The sequence below is a fragment of the Fukomys damarensis genome, unplaced genomic scaffold (assembly GCF_012274545.1).
Source record: "Fukomys damarensis isolate Sample0158 unplaced genomic scaffold, DMR_v1.0_HiC HiC_scaffold_24, whole genome shotgun sequence".
In the NCBI taxonomy this organism is placed as follows: domain Eukaryota; kingdom Metazoa; phylum Chordata; class Mammalia; order Rodentia; family Bathyergidae; genus Fukomys; species Fukomys damarensis.
Genome location: NW_022900936.1, coordinates 13,828,869 through 13,851,551, shown reverse-complemented (window position 1 = coordinate 13,851,551; position 22,683 = coordinate 13,828,869). Strand labels below are relative to the sequence as shown.

Below are 22,683 nucleotides of genomic sequence, written 5' to 3'. Positions count from 1 at the left end.
TTTTTTTGAGACAGGGTCTCACTATGTAGTTGCGACTGACCTGGAACTCACTGTGTAGCCCAGGCTGGTCTCAAACTCACAGTGATCCTCCTGCCTCAGCCTCTTGAGTGCTGAGATTACAGGCGTGCGCCACCATGCCTGACTTGGATCCCTGTTTTTTTCAATTAAGTTTATTGGTACATTTTAGGTGTATAATACAGTTACAGTCATCATTGGGATCTTGTACCTTTACATGATGTATCTTAGTTCTTATTTTTCCCCTAGTCCCCTGCCCTCCCTTCATCCCCTCCACCTTTCCCTATTTACAAAGACTTTGTTTCCATTTTTTCCTTTTCTCGTATTTTTTCTTTTGATGTTAATATTTATTGAGCAGTGGAGTAACTTGGCAGCCACTGTTAGTTTATTTTTAATAAAATGACTCAAGTCATTTTACATTAGACATTTGGAAAGTCATGCTTGGAGAGACGGTGTTGTGTGACTTTCCCTCCCTCGCTTCCTTGTCTTGTGCTGGGCAGCTGTGACTAGGTTTAGGGTTCTATAAATCATTTCCCAAGATGTCCTCCCATGAAAAGAAGGTGCTCCATGTATGTTCTCTTTCTTTCTCCTTACTTGAATGAGTCTTTACTTTTTGGTAGGAGAAAGAAATGGCTATTTGTAAAGTTTTGGTTGTATGTGTATCTGCTAGGCTGCTGTGGAGCTCAGGCTCATAAATATTTGCATCTTTGTTAATGTCTGGGCTCCAGGAGATCTCTCTCTTGGGCAGAGGAGTGCTGGTTACGGTGACTCCTACTCAGACACGTTGCTTTGTTTAGTTGCTAACAGCTGCTACCAGAGTGTCAAGTCTGTGCAGTTGGGACCCAGAAGTGATTAAGGGAATATGGAGAAAATGTGTGGAACGTTGTGTGTATGCCCTGTCTGTGTGATCCCTGTTGGATACTGTTAGATAAACTGTAAACTAAATCACTGTGTAGCTTGTTGTTAGCTTTACAGACTTCCATGAAATTTTGGCTGTGTTTTGGCAATGAATACATTGTAACTTTTGTGGCAAGAATCGGAGAAAAGGAGGGAATACCAAAAGTGACAAAAGCCATTGATTTTTTTCCTAAGGAACACAAAGCATAATGGAGACATATAATTATTATGGCTCATATTTTCACATTACTGAGTGAAACTTTCTGATCAGCACAAAGTCTAATTCATGAGTTTGTGAAGAAGATACATGTATACATGTATGTATGTTATGTATTCTAATTTCAAATTTAAGTCTTAAGTTTTCAAATATTTGAGGTCTTTTATCACAGTGACAGATTGAAAATGCTGTTGTATAACCTACTGGCTTAAAGGCCCATTTTGATTATTTTAACTTAAAATTTTTAATTGAAATATTGATAATTATAAATACTTATACAGCTATATAAAATAATGCAGAGTTCCCACTTTGATCAATATCCCCAAAGATAACATTTTGAGAAAAACATTGTATAATGTTACAGCTGGATATGGATGTTGATACAACCTACGTACATCAGTCAGATTGCCGCTGTCATTTTACTTGTACTAATTTCTGTGTTTATATATATTAAGTTTTTACAATTTTATTCTCTGTGGAAGAAATTCTTCTTTCCATCACAGTTAAAATACCGAACAGCTCCAATGCCTAATGTTCTGTGGCATTGGCCCTTTGTAACCACGTCTGCTTCCTGCTCACCGTTTCCTCCTCCCATCCCCTCTTCTTCTACCCCTAATTGTCAGCAACCACTGATCTGTCCTTTTTTAAAGTTTTGCCATTTGAAAAATTTTATGTAAATGAACTTACACGGTATGTAACCTTTTCGGATTGACTTTTTTCCACTTAGCGTAATTCCCTTGAGATTTATCCAGAGTTGTGTGCCAGTAGTGTGTTCCTTTTTATTTCTGAGTGGCAGTTAATAGTATTAACGCATCTGTGGACCTTGTTTTTAACATTTTATATATTAAAGAAGATGAGGCTAACTTGAGTTTTTGACTATACCAAATGAAGTGGCTGTGAACATTTGTGTGCAGCTTTTTGTGTGAACATAAGTTTTCATTTCTTAAGGGGGATGAAGAGTGCTGTTGCTGGTCACATGGTAGTTGTATTTTTGTTTCCTGTGAAAGTACCAAACTATCTCAAAGTGTCTGCCATTTCACATTCCCACTGGCAGTAAGTGAGTGATGCAGTTTCTCGGTGTAGTATTTGGCAGTATCACTGTTCTTATTTCAGCCATTTAAAAATTAGTGAAATTTCCAGAGCTTAGCGTGACTTTTAAAAAAGTCACAAATATTAAAAATGTTTGGTCACTGTTGGAGGAACTAAATGTTTTAGAAGTAATTTTGTTAAGTAACCCAGGATGAAGTGCTCTGCACTGGAATGGTTCCATGTGGCAGCTTCTATGTGCAGATTTCTACCTGAGTGCTTTGTTTCATAGACTCCGTTCAGAGGCAGTACTGAGACAGAATTCTTAGAACTTCACTTAATCACCTTTAAAATCTGAGGCTTTAAAAATTTTATTAGAAATTCTTGGTGTGAGATGCTGTAGTTACCACTTACTGTGTGTGCATGAATGGAGTTCTTTGTAAATGCTTTACTTAATTGTACCTTTAAAAATTCCACTTTTGTAGTTTGTAACAGTTGGGTTGCAAGGCCATATGGAGCCAGCCTAGAAGTAGACACCTGACTCTTCCTGTGTGTAGGTTGTATGTGGAGTCCATCCTACTTCTCTTCATAGATGGTTTATTTCCTCTGTCATGGGAAAATTGCCTATAGATCATGGGAGTAAACCATAATTCACGTGTGATTAAGAGTGGACTGTATAAAATGGAGGGCGTATTTCCAGTGGGTAGAGTGTGATAAGCATGCATGGGTAGCCTCCCTTCATTTTACATTTCCTAGACAAATATTTTTCTTATCAAATTAAAATACCTATTTTATAATTGTTACAAATATGTTATACATCTATTCATGCTCTCGAGTAATGTTATTTTTGTTTCGTATATTAACAGGTGACGGTTAAAGGATTTGAACCTTTAATTCAGTTTGCCTATACTGCGAAACTAATTTTAAGTAAAGACAATGTGGATGAAGTGTGCAAGTGTGTGGAATTTTTAAGTGTACACAATATTGAGGAATCCTGCTTTCAATTTCTCAAATACAAGTTTTTAGATTCCACTGCAGACCAGCAAGAATGCCCCAGAAAAAAGTGCTTTCAATCACACTGTCAAAAAACAGACCTTAAATTTTCACTTGCGGACCAGAAGGACCTAGAAATTGATGAAGTAGAGGAATTTCTGGATGATAAAAGTGTTCAGACTCCTCATTGTAACCCCCAAAGGTGCCAAGGAGATGTAAAAACATCATCTCCCCTACAAGACAGTGCCAGCCAGACATACGAATCCATGTGCACGGAGAAGAATGCTGCTCTGGCTTTGCCATCCTTATGCCCCAAATACAGAAAATTCCAGAAGGCGTTTGGAACTGACCGAGTCCGCACTGTGGAACCCAGCATCAAAGACATTCAGGCTACTTCTGTTCAGCCAAATGAGACATCTGAAAATGAATGTGTAGGGGGCGTCCAGTACTGTGCAGATTTGCAGGTGATTTTAAAATGTGAAGAAAGTAAGTTAGCAACGGAACATGAGACAACAAAGAACAAAGTTCCTGCTTCTCAGGTCCCAACAGAAAAAACAGAAGTAACTCCTTTCCCCCACAGTTCTGCGGACCCTCATGGGCTCTACTCTCTGTCTCTTTTACATACATATGACCAATACAGTGACTTGGATTTTGCTGGTATGCAAGGCTCAGCAGTGAAAGCAGAAAAACCTTTGTCAGGTACAGATGTTCCAGAAGAGAAAACATTTAGTGAAAGTCAAGATTTACATGTGAAAGATGACTCAGGCCCCAAGGAAGATGGCAGCCTCGCCTCCAGCGACCGAAGTAGTGTGGAACGAGAAGTAGCAGAACACCTAGCAAAAGGCTTCTGGAGTGACATTTGCAGCACGGACTCCCCCTGCCAAATGCAGTTATCACCTGCTGTGGCCAAAGATGGCTCAGAACAGCTCTACTCACAGAAACGATCTGAGTGTCCCTGGTTGGGTATCAGGATCAGCGAGAGCCCAGAACCGGGTCAGAGGACTTTCACAACATTAAATTCTGTAAGCTGCCCTTTTATGAGCACTCTGAGTACCGAAGGGCGATCGGGCAGTTTGGAGATTGGAAACGACAGCTACGTTTCAGAACAGCAGGAACCTTGTCCCTATGCTTGTGTGATTAGCTTGGGCGATGACTCTGAGACAGACACAGAAGGCGACAGTGAATCCTGCTCAGCCAGAGAACAAGAATGTGAGGTGAGCAGGGTGTGTTCTTGATTCACCGTGCTAGTAACTGTTAATCAGGATTTACTGAGTCAGCTCCTACTACACCACTAGGGTATGAGCAAGCTCAGGGAGAGTGGAGAAAACTCATACACTGTTCGTTATAAGGCCATGTGATAAACATCAGAAGAATGAGATGAAGTTTGAAAGGCTTTTGGGTTCATATATTTCAAGTAGGTTTGCTTATATCAGCCATGGCGTAGCTTCATACACTGGCTGTGTGGCTGTTTATACAAATGTCCTGTCCCAAGAGGAAAAAGAAAGACGATTCCTCCTTCTGTACATGACAACTCCTGGTGTGGTGTATCGTACAATTCAGCATTACTCATTGCCACCAGGACCTCTGGACCCGGATGAGTCACTGAGTCATTGCTTGGCAGTGAGTGAGTAATTGTAGGCATGTGACTTCTAACGTAAAGTTTTCTTGGACCCGTTTTTTCGTGGCCATTGCTTTTTTTTTGTTTTAACCCCTGCCCTTATTAACTTTTACTTCAGTAAATGTATCTTAATGAGTTTCTTGTAGCTATAGCTGCTTTTTATAACATATTAAAATACATCCCATATGAGGGCGTGTTCTCTTTTAAACTTGTTCCCACCATCCTGAACCAGTGGTGGCTTGTTTGTACCATTGGTGGGATAAATGGATCTAACATTTTTATTGGTCTTTTTACTAATAAAATTAATAAACAACCATTCGATGGGACAGTCAGCAGGTACCACCAGTTAGAGTTGCCTGGTGATGAGACATGAATTAACAGCCCTGTGTGACCATGAATATTTAAAAATTGGGTTTTTGTTTAGTTTTCTAAAGTTGACTTTTCTCTTTATAGTTAGAACTTGTACTTTCTTTTAACTATTTTTAAAAATCTTACTACATTTTGTTTGCATTTTTTATTGTGATAATGTGAAAATCACCCTTGTAAGAAAACTTGAAGCAACTCCTTATTCTTCCTCTTCCAGCCCCTTGTACCCCTCCCCATTCCCTTCTGTTTGTGTGAATTTGTCCATTTAAATAACTCATGTCTGCGAGCCTCATTCTTGGGATCCTGTGGGGTTTGTTCTCTTGAGCCTACTTTAGTTAGTATAATGTCCTCCAGGGTCACCCAGACTGTAACACAGTGCAAGATTTCTTTCTTGTTATAAGGCCGAGTAGTATTCCTTTGTGACATACACCGCATTTTCTCTATTGCTGTTCAGTTTATTACTATATTTTGGCTACTGTGAACAGAGCTGCAGTGAACATAGAAGCGCAGATATCCTTCTGAGATATTGATGCCAAGGCCAGCCCTGGAATAGGGTTGCTAGATCAAATGGTAGTTTTATTTTTCGTTTTTTGAGAAGCCTCCATACTGTTTTCCATAGTAGTGGTTGCACTGTTTTCTCACTGCCACTGGTAGAGGATTCTAGTTTTTCCACATCTCATACTTCAGCATTTTCTGTGGTGATAGAAGTTTGAAAGAGGCTGTTTCTTTTTTTGCTGAAAGTGGATTGGTGATTTAATTTAAAAATAATATGTGTATATGGTTATATCTACATTTGTGTGACATGATAAATTAAGCATTTAAAAGTATACTATGAAAAAATGTTATTAAAAATAACATCACTGGGAGGTTTTCTATGAGTAATTTCCATAGGCTTGAAAGGCAAGCTAATTAGGTTGCCAGACTAACTGACCAGTATTCCGTTTGTGATTTTGATAATATAATTAAATTCCTGTAATTTTCTTATTTAAAAGAAAAAGTCATCTTTTACTTTTGCCAAAATTAAGTAGGTTGAAAGTGACTCTATTAATGAGTTAAATTTTTTTCCCTACATTGGCAAGTATAATGTGTAGCTTTTCAAATGAGTTGTATATATGAAGCTGCCATTTTTTTGATAGAGAAATTTTCTAAAGTGTTTTAGAAATTACTAGCATAATTACATCAGTTAAAGAATAAAATGGATTTAATTTTGGGTTGAGAAACAACATTAAAATGCTTCAGAAAGAAACAGCACTATAGGGTATTAACATGCAATAGTAAAATATCTTAGTATCATTCCATTTTATTATCATGTCTGATCTGCTGAAACTTGCTTCTCAGTTTATCTTCTATCAAAAGATAAACTTCTATCTATATTTTCTCTCAAACAACTAGACATACCAGTCAAACTGTCAGTTTTTATTATAGTGAGTTGTGTAAAAACTGAGAATAGGGACCATTTAAAAAAATCTAAATGAAGCACTTTAATAAAAATGAGGTATTTTTTTCTCTTCCCAGGTTTAAGTATAATTATAAAATAGCACTTACTAATAGTTATTTCATCTTTTAGGTGAAACTACCATTTAATGCACAGCGAATAATTTCCCTGTCTCGAAATGATTTTCAATCCTTGCTGAAAATGCACAAACTGACCCCTGAACAACTGGATTGTATCCATGACATTCGCAGGAGAAGTAAAAACAGAATTGCAGCGCAGCGCTGTCGAAAGAGAAAGCTTGACTGTATACAGAATCTCGAATCGGAAATTGAGAAGCTGGTAAGTCTGCAAGTCTCTTGTTGTTACTTAGATTCCAAAACTTTGTTTTTAATAGAAGAATTGCTACGTCAATTCCTAGGTAAGAGGTAATGCTCAGTTACAAATTACTTTAGAAATGTAGCAGTTATGGTTTTAAGATAAACTACATGGCGGTTTCAGAAAGGATAAGAAAAGTAGTGAGGTTTTTTATTGACTTACGTAAGCTTTTTAAAAATTTACTTTAAAATTTTTATCAGTACATGTTTACAGTACACAATGATTGCATTCATTGTGAGGAGTTGGTACATGAACATAACATACCCTAATGCTTTTTACTCTAGCTGGATTTCTTAAAAAATGATTTTCAAATTAGGGATGATTTTAGTGGTTGAGTAAAAAATAAATTAGAAAGCATTTTCATTTCTTTGTGATATGTCTGGTGTTTATATAGTGTTCTGTTTAGTAGTCTAAATGAAATATGGACCTGAATTACCTGTTTTGGATGATACCAGAAACAGACCAACCTGTGTCTTTCATCCAAGGGAAAAAATTCTGATAGGATATAGTTATCTGAAGGGAAAATTTTAAAATCACTTGAGACCCTAGGTAAGAACAATGCTTGATTGTTGAATCTTTTTGTTTTAGCATCAATATGAAAATTAACTGAAAAACAGTTTAATTTGTTTCTACTTCGCTTTTCCCTTAGTGTTTGATGGAAGGAAGCACTATGTGAAAGAACAGCTGTGATAGTACAGCCCAGCTCGGGGCAAAATCTGTGGGCCAAGCAACAGGAAAACAGTCTAGAAGTACTAAAAACATTCCTTGAATATTCACTTTTGTGAGTTTGTTAATTATCACTGAAAATTTAAAGCTGTGATTATAAGAAGTCTTCACGCATCAACACGAGTGGCATGAAACTGTACAGTTGTGCCCTTATATGCCTTCAGAAAAAATTAAAAATAAAACTGTTTTACATATACTTTGGGTAAAAAGATGAAGTTAGGGTTAGAAAGATAAGAACCTGAATGTCTTGTAAATGTAGACATGAAAAATATTTTTTAAAAAGTAGTGGGGATTGAACGCAGGGACTTCACTTTAAACTACATCCCCAGCACTACCCCCACTTTAGTTTCTAAATTTTGAAACAGTCTCGCTAAGTCATTAAGTTGCCCAGGCTGGGCTCGAACTTACTGTCCTCCTGCCTCAGCCTCCCAGAGTGGTGGGATTATAGGTGTGTACCACCAAGCCTCACTCTTTGTGATACTGTTAAATAATTAAAGTTTCTCCTACCACAAGGGAAAAGTTCCATGTTCAGCAGTACTCAGTGTTACTGCAGTGTGTATCAGTTAGGCCTTTTAGCACTAGTATTTTTCCTTATCACTCACCTTTGAATTAAACCCTTACCTGCCTGTAGCATTTTCACTAGAAATAATAAAGAGTCTTAGCTGTGTTCTGCGCAGAGATACTTTTCTTGCTTTTGGGTTATGTGGTGACATTTGAAGATGGCATAAAATTGCGTTACTGGAGTGTTTAGTTCTGTTTCTAAAAATTTCTCTGTCTTTTCCCTCAATTGGTTGTAGTTTGTAGCTGTAAGTAGTAGAATTAATCATTTTCTTAACTGTCCTGCAAATAAAAACAAAAACAAACAAAACCAATCAGGAGTTGCTTGTCGGTAACTTCTGTACGTATTTACTAAGCAGTATTTGAGAGTAATGATTACTCATTAGAACTACTTTATTTTCTGGCTCAAAGGTCCCATTTGTATTTTTCTTATTGAAGAAAGACACTGGTTGCTGAATAATTTATATATATATTTAGCACACTTCAGCTATTTAAGATGAAAAAGCCTTGCTGCTTTCTTTGGGCTTTTTATCCCTTCTGCTTCTGCTTCAACAGAGATGTGTAGAGGCAGTGGTTGGAAGTGTGGGATGCTGTTACAGATATTTAGGGCTCTGAGTAAGCTGTTTGATTTCTCTGTGCCTCACGTTTCTCATCTGTAAATGAGATAATGTTGCTTCCTAGTTTCTAGAGAAGGTGCTCATTTATGAAGAGTAAATGAGTTAATATTTCCAACTAACTTATAATAAATAGTGCCTGGCACATGGTAAGCACTCAGGAAATACTGTGTATTTCTTATCAAGGCCACACTGCTGTTTACAGTGTTCAGATTTCTCTTCTGTGGCTTCCTTCTCAGTTTGGTTTGGGCCTCACCTGTACAGTACCCCTCCACCTAGTAAGGGTCCTTTTCATATCGTCAGTAGAATGGTGCTTACTTTCCAACACAAAGTAATTGGTTTTTCAGCAGTTTTCATGAACTGAGAAAAGAGTGGTCACTATGCTGTTTATCTGTTATATTAATTTGGACTCTTTTGCTTCAAGATGCAAGAACCTGTCTAAGAATGCATGAAATAATCTGTGGTAGGGAGGTAGATGTGTCTCATTCAGAAGCTAGAGAATGGAGCCAGGTCTCATAAGTAGCATGGAGAAGGCAGGGGAAGACCTGGAGGAGCCCAGGGACTCTGCTCTCTCAGCTGCTGTGTACCTGCTTCATGCTGCATGCATAGCCTGGCTTCCTGTGCTCCTGTGGGAGGTAACTGCTTACAGCTCCTGAGTGGTTTCACTGATCTCCCGGGACCAGTCCAGACAGACTCCACTTTGAGTCACTACCGAATTCCTAAGGAAGAGAGCAACTAATTGGCATAATTAGGCTTAAGGGTTTGCTTTTTCTGACTAGAGAGTAGAGAGAGAAGAGCAGAAGAATCAAGAGCCTGCCTTTCTGTGCAGGCAGAGCTCAGAGCAGTCTTGGCCTCTCCAGGCAGCACCCAGAAAGGTCACGTTGTAGTTTGTGTGTCAGAGTGACTTCCTGTTTTGGCTTCTTCCGACTCTTCAGTCCTTCATATAGCTCTCAGTTCCAGTCATTTATATAGGAAAACCCATGTGCAGAGTGCAAAGAGCATACTCCATATTTCTGTGCTGCTGCAGATGTCTTTCTCAGACAGAAACAAGCAGAAAATGTGTCACTTATGGGCCAGAATGGCCAGAACTAAAATAATTTGGTGCTTAAAAATACAGTGGTGTGCTGCATGATGCAGTTTCTGATGAGTGATGATTGCATATCTGACAGTGGCCCCTGAGATAGTGGAGCTGAAAAGGAAAAGGTAGGAAGATAAAGAGAAACTGCAGAAAAAACTAAAGATCCCAATAAACAACAGTGAGGGGCTTAGCAGAAGCTATTCCAGACCTCAGTAAGTCCGTTTCCCTACTCTGAGAGAGACTCATCAGTAGAGAGCGATGCTCATAATGGATTATCTGCTTACAAGCAAATCTAGGGGGAAAAAAGCCACAAGCCAAGCAAACCACCACGGACCTATCCGACAAAAGTGCTATCTTAGTAAAGCCATGGGCAGGCCCTACAGTAGAGATAAGGACAGGCATCGATCACTATCGTGCGAGACACCACATGTGCTGTTGCTCCCGAGGACCTTCCGGTGGGACATGATATGGAGATGGAAGACCTGATGCTGAGCTGATGAGTCTGACCCCGTGTTGGCTTACACTGTAGTGTATTAGTTTTTAACAAAGAAGTTTCAGAAGTTAGGAAAAATTTTAATTGAAAAAAAGAGTTTAGAGAAGAAGAATGGAAAGAGTGGGTCGTGGTAGCACACACATGCAGTGGCATCACTCTGGGAGGCTGAGGCAAGAGGATCGCAAGTTCTGACCCAGCCTGTGTATCTTAGCAGTGTAGTGTGATCTTGTCACAAATAAAAAGTAGAAGAATTGGGACTGTAGCTCAGTGGCCCTGAGGGCCCTGGGTTCAATCTCATGTTTTTCTTGTCAAGGCCACACTGCTGTTTACAGTGTTCAGATTTCTCTTCTGTAGCTTCCTTCTCAGTTTGGTTTGGGCCTCACCTGTGCAGTACCCCTCCACCTAGTAAGGGTCCTTTTCATATTGTCAGTAGAATGGTGCTTACTTTCCAACACAAAGTAATTGGTTTTTCAGGAGTTTTCATGCCCCCCCCCACCGCATCTAGTAAAATACTTTTGTATGTCTGAATAGTATATTTTTATTTTAAGGTAAATGTTATTACAAAAGAGGTGAAAAGTAAAAAAGTTAAAATTTATAAAGCAAAATGTTACAATAAGCCAGAGTTAATTTTTGAAGAAAGAAAAATATTTTTATGTTTAATGTGGTCTGAGTAAACAGTTGTTTATAATAGTGTACTATAAGATCCTGGGTCTTCACGTTTTCCACTCACCCAGAGAAATTTCCTGTCCCCTGTCCACTAAGCTCTGTGGAGGGTGTCTTACAAGCTGAATTTTTCCCGTACCTTTTCTGTGTTGAGGTAGGTATAGACAGACAAATACCAGTGTACTCATGATTGAGGTGTTCAGTTACCATTTTGGTTTTCTACCTTTGTCCATTTTAATGGGACAGGAACAAAACAGCCTTATCTGTCCTTAATGTTTTACAGGTTGTAGTGGAAATTACATTTTAATTAAAAATAAGTTTATCTGTCCATACCAGTCACATTCTACTGGCTGCTCTATCAAAATATACCCCAGTGGCCTTTCTGAAACGTGCCCTTTGTCATTCTTTGATGTCCATGAGTAGTGACACTTCTTTACTTCATGCCTTTGCTTTCTGGCACCCCTTAAAAGAGGTGTCTTTCTTAGTCCCATCCCAGGCAGGCAGAGGATCTGGGGACACGCCTTTTGTAATAGTTTTCCAGGTAAAGGTTAAGTTAAGTACATTAATCTTTGGACTTGAATATGGAGGCCAGTCACAGGTTGGAAAGCCTGCCTGGCTTAGGAAGTTGTTCAGCTACCAGTACCTACCACCCTTCAGCAGACATGGCGATGAGAATAATGTTCGCTCCAAGGTTGATGTGAGGGTCCAGTGAGATCACCTTGGAAAGCTTTTTGGAGCACATGTTCAGGGCTCAAACAATATTAGTGGTATTTTAAAGTAAAACAATCCCCTATTGTTTCTGTAAGTATCTGATGGTCACTACATGTTAACTCTGTTAAGTACCAGGAAATCATAGATGAATATGAACACATGGCTGATCTTGGTTTCTCTTGCTTTGTATCATGTCAGTCTTGTCCTGCTGTTTTTCTTTTTGCTCTCTTGCTCTCATTTTATGAATCATTTGGAAATACTACATTAAAGCACTTCATCCTCAATTGCTTACAATGCGTCTTCTAAAATAGACATTCTTACCTATGACTAATATCTGGATATACTGAGAATTCATGTCCCTAACATTTATTTAGTCCTTTCTCAAATCACCCTGATTGTTCCCAACATATCCTTTATAGGTGCTTTTTAAAATAAGATCTACTCAAATGAGGCTTTGTTATCTCTGAAATCCTTCCATTTTAAAAAAATGATATGAAAGCCGGGCGTGGTGGCACATGCCTGTAATCCCAGCACTCGGGAGGCTGAGGCAGGAGGATCACTGTGAGTTTGAGACCAGCCTGGACTACATAGTGAGTTCCAGGTTAGTCTCCACTACCTAGTGAGACCCTGCCTCAAACCCCCCCTCCCAAAAAAAATGGTTTTCAGAGTCTAGGTCTAAGTTTGCACGGACTGCCTCACTATTAACGGTTGTTTGATTGCTTCCTGTGGTTTTAATTCATTCCTGCATCCCTTTATTTCATACAAGCTGGAGATGTTTGTATTGACGGATGGAGATTAAACATTCACCAGTGTTCTGTCCTTCGAATTTCGTCATCTGAGGAGGCACACAAGTGTCGTTGCCCCACCTAGGTGGATGGGAACTGCCAGTTTTCTTCAGCTTCAGGGTTACATTTTTCTGTCCTAGAAATCACTCAGTGTGACCTGTGAGAGAAAATGAGAGCAAGAGGGAATTTTTTGTAGGCGCTTTGTGTTCCTGGTACTCTTGTCCTTTGGGTTTTAGTGCATTCTGATGGCCTTTCCAGTGGGGATTATGAAACAGTGATTTTTTCTAACTTTATTTCATTTACATTTATTAGTTACCATTCCTCTTTGAAATAGGCCTTCTTTCCCTTGTCTTTTCCCTTTCTCCTGCTGCCCTGTAGTATCAGCAGGGTCTCATAGATTGAGTTTTTCGAATTCAGTGTGTTAAAATTAATAATAGTCTTTTTGACCATTATTTTCCCCCAAGTTTGGCGAGGAGAGGCCCATAAGCTATGAGCTACCCTTTTAATAGGACCCCATTAATGCTTCCTGCTGTAGGCTTTTTGCCTCTCTTATCCCAAGATTTGGAATCACTCATTTCTCCAAGTGCCCTAGTTTTTTTGTTTGTTTGTTTTAATGAATTGTTAGATTTTTGGAAAGCATACCTGCTTCTGGAATGTTACGCCTTACAGGCCCTGTCAGTTGGTAGAACTCGGAAATATCTGATCCTGTGTCCTTCACCGTTTAAATGTGCACACTTGTGCACACACATATAGCATTAGTAAATGAAAGTAAACAGTACAGTGGGAATCAGGAGTTCATGGAGATATTTCCAGTCCAAATTTTGCAGAATAGGGGACTTTTATCTGCTTTTTAAAAGCCTATATTTTTATTTTATCTCATAATTTACAGGGAATATCTTGGCTCTAATTGTATAAGTATATTCACTATTTGCTGTATCTTCATATATACATATATATCATAAAATTATAGTCAGTGTTGCCATTAATTAAACACATTAATAAGCAGATTGTTTATAAATAAAATTTGATTTGTCTTTTTTGCCCTTAAATATAGCCCAAAACATAGCATTTTGGGTTATTTGAACAAGTTTTTGTTATCAACTTGATAACATAATTAGTTTCTGTTAATAGTAGTAAGATTTACTCTTTACATTTTTACGTAAGTAAAATTTTTAAATATGTAAAACATTTATATGATTCAAAAAAGTTAAAACTATATATTTTTTAAAAAGTGTATTTCAAGGTCTTGAACCCCTTTCTCCCTAAACTCTTTATATCTACTTCCTATCAGCAAAATGTTTTCATCCATTTTTTGTCTAGAAACAAGCTGATATTTTATGTATTCTATTCTTGTTATCCTTTCTAGAAGTATTTTATTTACACTGTTTTATCCTTTTCACGAAAGTGATTTCTAGAGAACATTTTTCTTGGTTCAAGAGGGAGCATTCACTGTGGCTGTAGTACAGTGTGTTCAGAGCAGTCTCCTGCTGGTAGACAGCTGGGGTGCCGTGGCAAATTACTTGTGCTCTTAATGTTTAGGAAGATAGATATTTAGAGTAGATTCCTAGAAGTGAGAGAGTTGAATCATGAGTAAATGCAGGTGTGATATTGCTAGCTATTAACAAATTCTTCTCCTCAGTGAGTGTACTATTTTGCGTTCCCTGCTGCAATATATATTTTTCTCAACAGCCTCCGCAAGAGTTTCTTGTCAGCTTTTATTACTTTTTTTTTTTTCAGGCTGATAGTAAAAATCAGGATCTCATGACAGCTTTTATTTTTCTCTTTTATGAGCAGAATTGAGTGTTTTTGTTCATGTTTTCAAGGACTATTTATTGATTTTTCTGAACTGTTTGTTCAGAGGTTTTGTATCATAAGCAATTCTTAGGGACCATTTAGTAGCAGTCAGTTCTTTCTATTCTAAAATAGTCACTGTTATCTGGCTCTTTTGGTGCCAGGTTCTTATGCTCCTTATCTTTATTGGATGAGGTGTATTTATAATTGCTGTTCAAAATAAGGATTTAGATATAAAGTTGCTTTGTTCATATAAAGTACATAACGGTGCCCAGATCAATTTTATTCATTTTAGATCAATTTTATTCATTTTTTTAAAGATCTGTCATTAAAGGTACAGTACTTAAACCTAAAAATGCTGTTGTTTTGGTAAGAATAGTAAAATACAGTACTTTGTAGAAATAGTAGGACACGGTAGTATGTTTGGGAGATTTCTTTGGTAATGATGTCATGAAGTATTAACTTGGATTATTTCTTTCATGTAATTGTCAGTTATTAACCTACTACCATAGTAAATTTGTTTTTTAAAATTAGAGTGAAATTAGCCATGTAGGAGTTAGCTTGAAATACAGAGGAACAGATGAGAGCATTTAATTTACAGAAATAATCACGGTAGAGTTTCAGGGTTATACTCATTTTAATTTTGAAGAAGCAAACCATGTTGTATGGAACATACTAACGAATGATGTCATTCCTTAGTGGAATAGGAGGTGTGAGAGCATTTAAAGATTATATGGATATTTACATAAAGATGCAGAAGTCATAAAATACTATGTATGTGATCATCATAGCACCTGTAGGTTAGTGGTTCTGGTGTGTGGTAGAAAATTTAAACATTCATTTAACTTAAAAGACAAACCAGAAGTGGAAATATTGCCTATCGCCTATATTTATTTAGAATAGATTCCTTCCAACTTTGATAGAGGAATCTATGACTAAATAATGCTATGTCTGAAGAAAGATACTTCTCACTTTCTTCTGGGAGTTTTGTTTCCATCCTCATTTGGATGGCTTCTAGGAGGCCATAAAAAGAAAGGGTACAGCTTGCATTAAATGTTCCTTCTCAGGATGAGTTGTAGTGAGTATGTTGGCATGCTCTTGGCACCCGCAGATTCATTTTATCTGAAAACTATCACAAATTTTGCATTAGAGAAAATGTACTGGGTGAACATCGCTCTTGGTTTCTCTTTCTTTTATTATTGACTTGTACTTATTTCTGTTTTGAAACAGAACTATTTTGTCAAAACCAGAACAAATCGGAGAATGCTTTGCAATGTAAAATTTTAGTTTTTTATATTCATTTTGTATCTTTTCAAAATATTGCCTTAAGATTTTTTTTAAGACTACTGATAACTGGATTGTCTCGAAATTATATAGGACTATTTTTGTGTAAAACCGTAACAGTTACTTTTGCATAAAGCAAAGTTCATATTACGCTCTTAGTTCTTTTTCTGCCAGAACCGATTAAAAGATAGAAGATACAGATTAGGAGTAGAAAATGACCCATCTAAATGTTAACTGCACTTCAGCTCTCTAGAATCTGCCTATTAGTACAAAGCAGTGACTCTGCTTTTCCAAGAGAGTTGCAATAAACTTTACAGAAGAAACCTTTCACTGCCTGTCAACACTTATTTACTCTTACCTTATAAACAGCTTGTTTGTTAGGTTTCCGAGGTTATAATAGATGTGAAGCAATAAAAGATAGGAAGGGTGAGGTGGGAGGAGGATAAAACAAAACTCACGCAGTTAGCAGTGATAGGTGATGTGGTCAGAAGTGTAGGCAATAGGAACATTTCTGAGAAAAAGTCCAGTGTTACATGTTTCTTTACAGGTAAAAATTCACACTTTAGTAAATCACCCACTGGCATTCTGTCTCAGGACATGTTAAACTCTTAATCCTATCTATATTTAATGGGCTCAGTATTACTTAAATCAGCACTCACCGTTTGGATTGTATAGCTGAGATTCCGCATTGGAAAACTTTTAGCACAATATCAGGTGCAAGAAAGCAGTCATGAGTTGAATCTTGCAGTGGTATGAGTCTCAGTAGTTAAGCTCCATATACTTTACTTAAACTTTTTTGTTGTAGTCGGTCTAAATTGTCAAGTTCACACTCGTTTCTGTGTGGTCTGTAAATCCACAAAGCTCTGAAAGCCGTTCATGTTTGTCACAAACTGCTGTCCAAATCTGATCCAAATTGATGAGACTGCATAGTTTTTTTCTCCTTTCTGTATTTTTTGATGTTTTAGTGTTTCACTGAAAAATGTAAAGATATTTAATAATGGAATGCTCTCGTAAATCTGCTAGAGGAATTCTATATGTGTTCATATTACGTTTCTAAAATCTGAAAATTCTGGATTCTAAGGTATATCCGACTCTTAAGCGTTTTGGATGGATTATGGACCTTTGTTATTTACCATATATTTGAATTGAAAGGAGGACTTCATGTGATCTTATTTAATGAGAAGATATCATGGACAGTGAATACTTGGTCATCTTGGAAATGTCGATTGAGCTAATAATAAACACAAATCGTTGTGTTCTCTTTCTCCCCTTCACAGCAAAATGAAAAGGAGAACTTGCTAAAGGAAAGAGATCATATTTTGTCAACATTGGGTGAGACAAAACAGAACCTGACTGGACTTTGCCAAAAAGTCTGTGAAGAAGCAGCTCTGAGTCAAGAACAAATACAGATTCTCGCCAAGTACTCAGCCTCAGATTGCCCACTTTCATTTTTAATTTCTGACAAAGGAAAAAGTACTTCTGATGGTGAACTTCTATTGCGATCAATTTTTAGCTTATCTGATTGGCCTCCAGCTGTGCCGCCTCTGAGTGGGAGAGGAGGCTGTGAAGCCAGCTATGCAGGGGCCACGGAGGCACCTCCCACTCTCACAGCTGCCTCGGAGCCAGTGGGGCCTGTGGAGCAGTGTCGCCAGAGTGGCGGGATCTCAGATTTCTGTAAGCAGATGACAGATAAATGTACTACTGATGAGTAAACTTACTTTCTCCTCCTCAGCCCCTTGAATTTCCTACTGAAGTTTTGGCTTTGTCTTGAAGCCCAATATAGTCTTGTTTTAAAATCATGTTTTCCTTCAGCTTCAGGGGATCTCTCTTAAGTCAACCCTGATTCCCTCGAAAGACACAAATGATTTGTCTCCTGGGTCTTGAAATACCACACATTAAAGTGCAGTGTGCCCTTAAAACTAAAATAACTATTAGTAATAACTTCCAAGTATTCAAAATAAGTATGAGAATAAAAACTGCAGCATATCAAATCCAGTTTACCAGCTTGAAACAATCTGGTAAGGAAGTGGCCTACAGAAGCTTAATACTCAGGCCCCTGGCAATACACCTGTTTTAAAAGCAGTGCTTTCAGGTCTACTCAGAAATAGGGTGTCAGCAGTGGGAAGTCGAGCTGCAGTGTGCAAAAGAAATCATCTTACCTGAACCCTAGGGCTGTGCTCTTCTGCTCCTACTAAAACCAAGTGTGGATTGGACTTTGCTGTGATTCCCAAGCTACACTGGGAGGACTTAATGAACAAGCAGGTGGCTGGCCTGAAGTGGAGGCTTTTTCTCCTCCTCAGTATTGACTAGAATTTCTGGCTGCATAAACAGTAGATAAATGCCATCCCCCACCCCTGTTAATCTCTGTCACATCAGGACCTATCATGAACTTTGTTTCCTTACATTCTTGTCTCTTGGAAGAAGTCACCCGACTTGAGATGCAGTGCTGAGTGAATGAACTGGCAGAACTGTCCTTGGTCCCCTGCCTTCCAGTACAGCGGCTCAACATGCAAGGATTCTTACTTTACCCCATGAGTCACCAGTGCCCGAACAGCAAACATTGGTGGCAAAGCAAATTGCCTGTGTTTACCAGGAGCACAGTTCATTTTTCACTGTTTTTAAAGTCTTCTGGTATACTTCTAAACACCATTATTATAGGAAAAATGTATCTACTATGTCTGTGCAGGTTTGTGAGAAAAGATGAAACTTGACCTTGTACCATTTAGGAGCCATATTTTAATCCCTTTTTATTTTCCATATTTAGTGTGGTTTAAAGGCCACATAAATCATTTTGACTTGGGCATTTAAAAAATCATTCTTTGTATTTATTTGATCCTCTTATAAAATGTATTTATAATTTAAGCACCTTCCCTGTAATATTTTGTAATTATTCTTAGCCAATCTGGAATTACAGACTTGAGATTATGAAAGCTGTAGACCTAAATAATTAAAACAAAAGTATACATGTTCAGCATCCCTCGTCAGGAACTCTGAAATGCTTCAAAATCTGAAACTTTTCAAGCTAACACGCTGCCCCAAGTGGAAAATTCCACACCTGACCTCATAGGACAAATTGCGGTCAAAATACACACTCAGACTATTGGCTATGTGAGGAAGGTATGTAAGAAACATAGTTGAATTTCATGTTTAGGCTTGGGGTTGATCCCCAAGATATTTCATTATATATCTAGCAGATATTCAGAAATCTGAAGAAAACCTGAAACTTCTAGTCTCACGCATCTCAGATAAGGGATACTGAACCTGTGTTCACAGAAACATTTATAGAACCCAGTTTCTGAGGGTACAGTTGGGGTAGTTTATAATATTTGGAATAGAAGGTACTTCATTTCATTAAGTCGGGCGCCTAAAGAGATTTTTCTCTAGACAGCTGCTGAGTCCATTGAGGGGCCTGGGTTGCTAAAGGAAAGAAAACCCTCCCGCTGTGTACAAATGAGTTAAACAAGTAGACCTTTGCCTTGAGAGTGTATGGGGACCAGTCTCTTCGTTAAACATTAGTCTTTTTCATCAGGGTGTGGGGCAGCTTGGGAGTGGATATTTCTAATAGATTTTTCAGTGTTTGTATGTTATGTTACTGATTTAATCAGGAGAGAAAATTGGGATGATTTTCTAAAGGCTTCCAGAAGCACTTTTGATTTGTTAGGGAGAGTGCTCATTCTGTGGGACTATATCCCATACTACAAAATAATTATGTGTGTATAATACCTCCCCATGTAGCTGTTGCCTTGATATATGTAATTTTAAATTTCAACTTCACAATATAAAATAAGGACTTTTCTGGTTTACAAAATACAAAATTTTATCCAAACCAATGGAATCATTGATTTCCTACCTCAGTGTACACTCAGCTGTTGGTCATCAGTTTGTGTGTGTGCAATGTCAAGTAATTTTTTGCTTTAATTGAAACTGTAAATATTTGCTCTGAAAAGTTAACTATTTTATGCTAAAACCTAGTTGTCTCCAGTTTAAATATAATTTTTAAAGCACCTATTTTTATTTCTCTACCTATAAACAGTTTAGCATTAAGGGTTGTTTTAATGGTATGTGACAATTGGCCACAGGTAATATTTCTTAAAATTTAGCATTTTTAATAGCCAGTGTGTAATACAAGTATAACTACACTACCTCATACCTACATGATTTTCAACTTGTAATATAGATGGACAAAAAGATTTTATCTTTGTCTTTTGGCCATAAGGTGGGGAAGTTTTCTATATATTGCATAGCATTACACATTTATGTCTATTTTAACATTAACTTCTAAAGAAGTTTTTTCTAAGACAGTTTGTTTCAAAGCAATATCTTTTTTTTTTTTTTTTTGAGGCTGCCAGAAGACAAATGAGAGGATTATGTGTATACAGTGTATGCCTTTTCCTTCATGCAGAATTTGGAATTGTTTTCAGTTTGTATATTGCGTATGTACATGATTGTTCCTTGTTTTATGAACTGGCCTTCTCAGTGCTTGATCAAGATTTTTAAAAAGGTGTTACGTACAACAACATTACCATAAAATTTTCTCCTTATTTGAATACTATAGCTATAGCAATTTCTTAAATTGTTATATTTAAAACAAATGTGAATAATGGTTCTCCATCTGTTAAGTTTTGTAACAATTTACTATAGCTTAATACTTAACCAGTTTTAAATAAGGAATTAAATGTAGATGATACAGGCTGCATGTGGACACGCAGCCACGTTAACAACTTGGAAAAAAAAGAAAAGGCAAATGTTATAATGAATTCTCAGGTGAACTTTTTCAGTTATGGAACATCTATTTTGAATTTGTAAATATTTTAAATGTTTTATTAAGGCATGAAATAAACTATTATTTGAAACCTGTTGGGTAGAATGAAAATTTAAAGCCATAATGGTAAAAGATGGCATATTGATTGTAAAATAAATAGCATTATTGATTTTTTTTTGTATCTTTCATAATATAATTTTCTAATACAATAAAACCACTAAACTTGTATATCCATGTCTTATTAAAACCATGTTTCATTAAAAATACACTTTTATGGTATTTAATTTACATGTTCTTCCTAATGTGCTTATCTTACATGTAGCAAAACTATAAATATTAGATGTTGATAAATTGACAATAAAATTCTCAGATTGTTTCTAATTAGTTGTACATTCTATTTCCATTTTCTCACCTTGTGAATTTACTAATTTTAGTCTTTTAATAATCAGAAGTCAGTAAGACTGTGGCAATGATAGAAGAAAGTATTTTACTAGAAAATATTGTGCCTGAAAAAAAATAATCTCAGCACTGCTTTAGGAAGTGCAGACTTTTAGCTTGTAGCTAATTTAGTTCATTTAGGTTTGTAAATTAGGAGCTTTCAGAAGGTTATCTGTTAAGTCATTGACTTTTTGGTTTTATTTTTTTTTAAGACAATTTCTCACTGTGTAGTTCAGGCTGGCCTTCACTGTGTAGCAAGGCTGACCTCGAATTTGTGACAGTTGCTCTTGCATCAGCCTCCTGAGTGCTGGGAGTGCAGGAGTGCACCACTATGCCCAGGAATCATTGAGTTTTGAAACCTTACCTGCTTAGCTGTCACGTTACATTCAGTTTCTCTCATAGCCCGTGTAACCAAACTCTAGTGTTCCTAGCTAGTGTTCCTCGCCTTGTAAGGGCATGGTCTTCTGGTCTACTATTAGTGATTCTCAGCTGGGGAGATTTTGCTATGGGATATATGGCATTGGTGGACAGAAACCAGGGTTGTGGCCAAACATCCTACAACATAGGAAGCATTCATAGCAGTCATCCACTTGTATGATCCTTGCTGATGTTGAGAAATTTGGACAAACCTAAGGATGGCACCAGGATTACATGCAATAAAGTATTAAGTTGAGCAAGGCACTATGATTGCTATCAGAATTTAAGGGAGAAGGAATATGAAACATGGGATTTCATCAAGACTTCAGCCTTGGAGAGAAGGATGCCCAAGGGAGAGGAGACCTCTCAGTACAAAGAAACCTGGGTTCACTGGACTGGGAGGGAGGAGGAGCCCAACCTAGTGAGATCTTTGAGGGCAGAAGTCCCTTTGAGTGTCTTTCACCTGTGTGTCCCTGCGATGTGCGTATTTCTCTGCACCATTGAGTTAATTGGTGAAAGTCTGAGGTCAGATCTTTAAACAAGTGTTAAGTACTATGTATTGAGGGATTTTGTGCATGCTTTTTTCAGCACTGGGATTGAACCCAGGGCTTTCACACTGAGCTACATTCCCAACTCTTTTCACAATTTTAAAAATTTGGAACAGAGTCTTGATAAGACATTAAAAGTTGCCCAGGCTGGACTTAAACTTGTGATTCTCCTGCCTCAGCCTCCTAGCATGCTCTTTTTGGCTAATATATAGTTCCCTTTTCCTGGCCAGGGCTTTTAGCCATTTTAGAAAAACAATGTCTGTGTTGCTGGAGCTGCCATGTTGGAATTTACAACTCTTTGCCCTAGTGAATTTGCTGATAATGAATTAGATTTACTCAGCTACCCAGCTACTCCAGACCATCTTCAAAGAGGTGAAGTCCTAGGAGGAACAGGAGGACAAGTCCAAGGGTAGGTGGGATGTTGTAGGCTTACTCATGGTGGGGCAGGTGGATGTCTAGGGGAAATACCTTTCCTGGAGATCTGGAGAAATGTGTACCTCTAACATCTTCCAGTGTTAAGTTTTCCTGAAGCCTTAACCCAGTGCTCAGCCAGGGCTGGTGGTGATGACCTGGAAGAGGATAGCCACTCTTTCAGGAAGTGAACCTGCCTTCGCTTTTATGAGGCTGCTCCCCAGTACCAGCCTCAGGCTGTCATTTCCTGGAGGTGTCAGTGGACAATGATGGAGCCAACAGTCAACCACTAAATAAATGTAAAGGCTACTCTTAGTGAAAATTAAAAATTACATTTCCTATTCCCCCAGTCCTATCTGCCTCATTGTCCATTAGAGCATACTTAGAGGTTCCACATTGAGGGTAAATTGCAACACAGGAAGATGTCCATAAAATGCATGAAAGTTTGTCCAATAATGATAC

The 22,683-nt window shown here is 37.7% G+C and overlaps 1 protein-coding gene across 5 annotated transcripts in view; it reads left to right on the top strand.

Annotated features, from left to right (window-relative positions):
* Positions 1 to 17,927, top strand: part of Bach1 (BTB domain and CNC homolog 1) — a 41,904-nt gene extending 23,977 nt beyond the window's left edge. For 4 of the 5 annotated variants that reach the window (XM_033768174.1, XM_019205184.2, XM_010608587.3 and 1 more), the window contains exons 3-5: positions 3,022 to 4,362; positions 6,700 to 6,906; positions 16,923 to 17,927. In XM_033768174.1, coding sequence (XP_033624065.1) covers positions 3,022 to 4,362; positions 6,700 to 6,906; positions 16,923 to 17,357 — 1,983 coding nt within the window. In that variant the 3' untranslated portion in view covers positions 17,358 to 17,927. Of the gene's footprint in view, positions 1 to 3,021; positions 4,363 to 6,699; positions 6,907 to 7,591; positions 7,689 to 16,922 lie in introns of those variants that run through there. The other variant, XM_010608589.3, reaches the window with a different exon arrangement.
* The last annotated feature ends 4,756 nt before the right edge of the window (positions 17,928 to 22,683 follow it).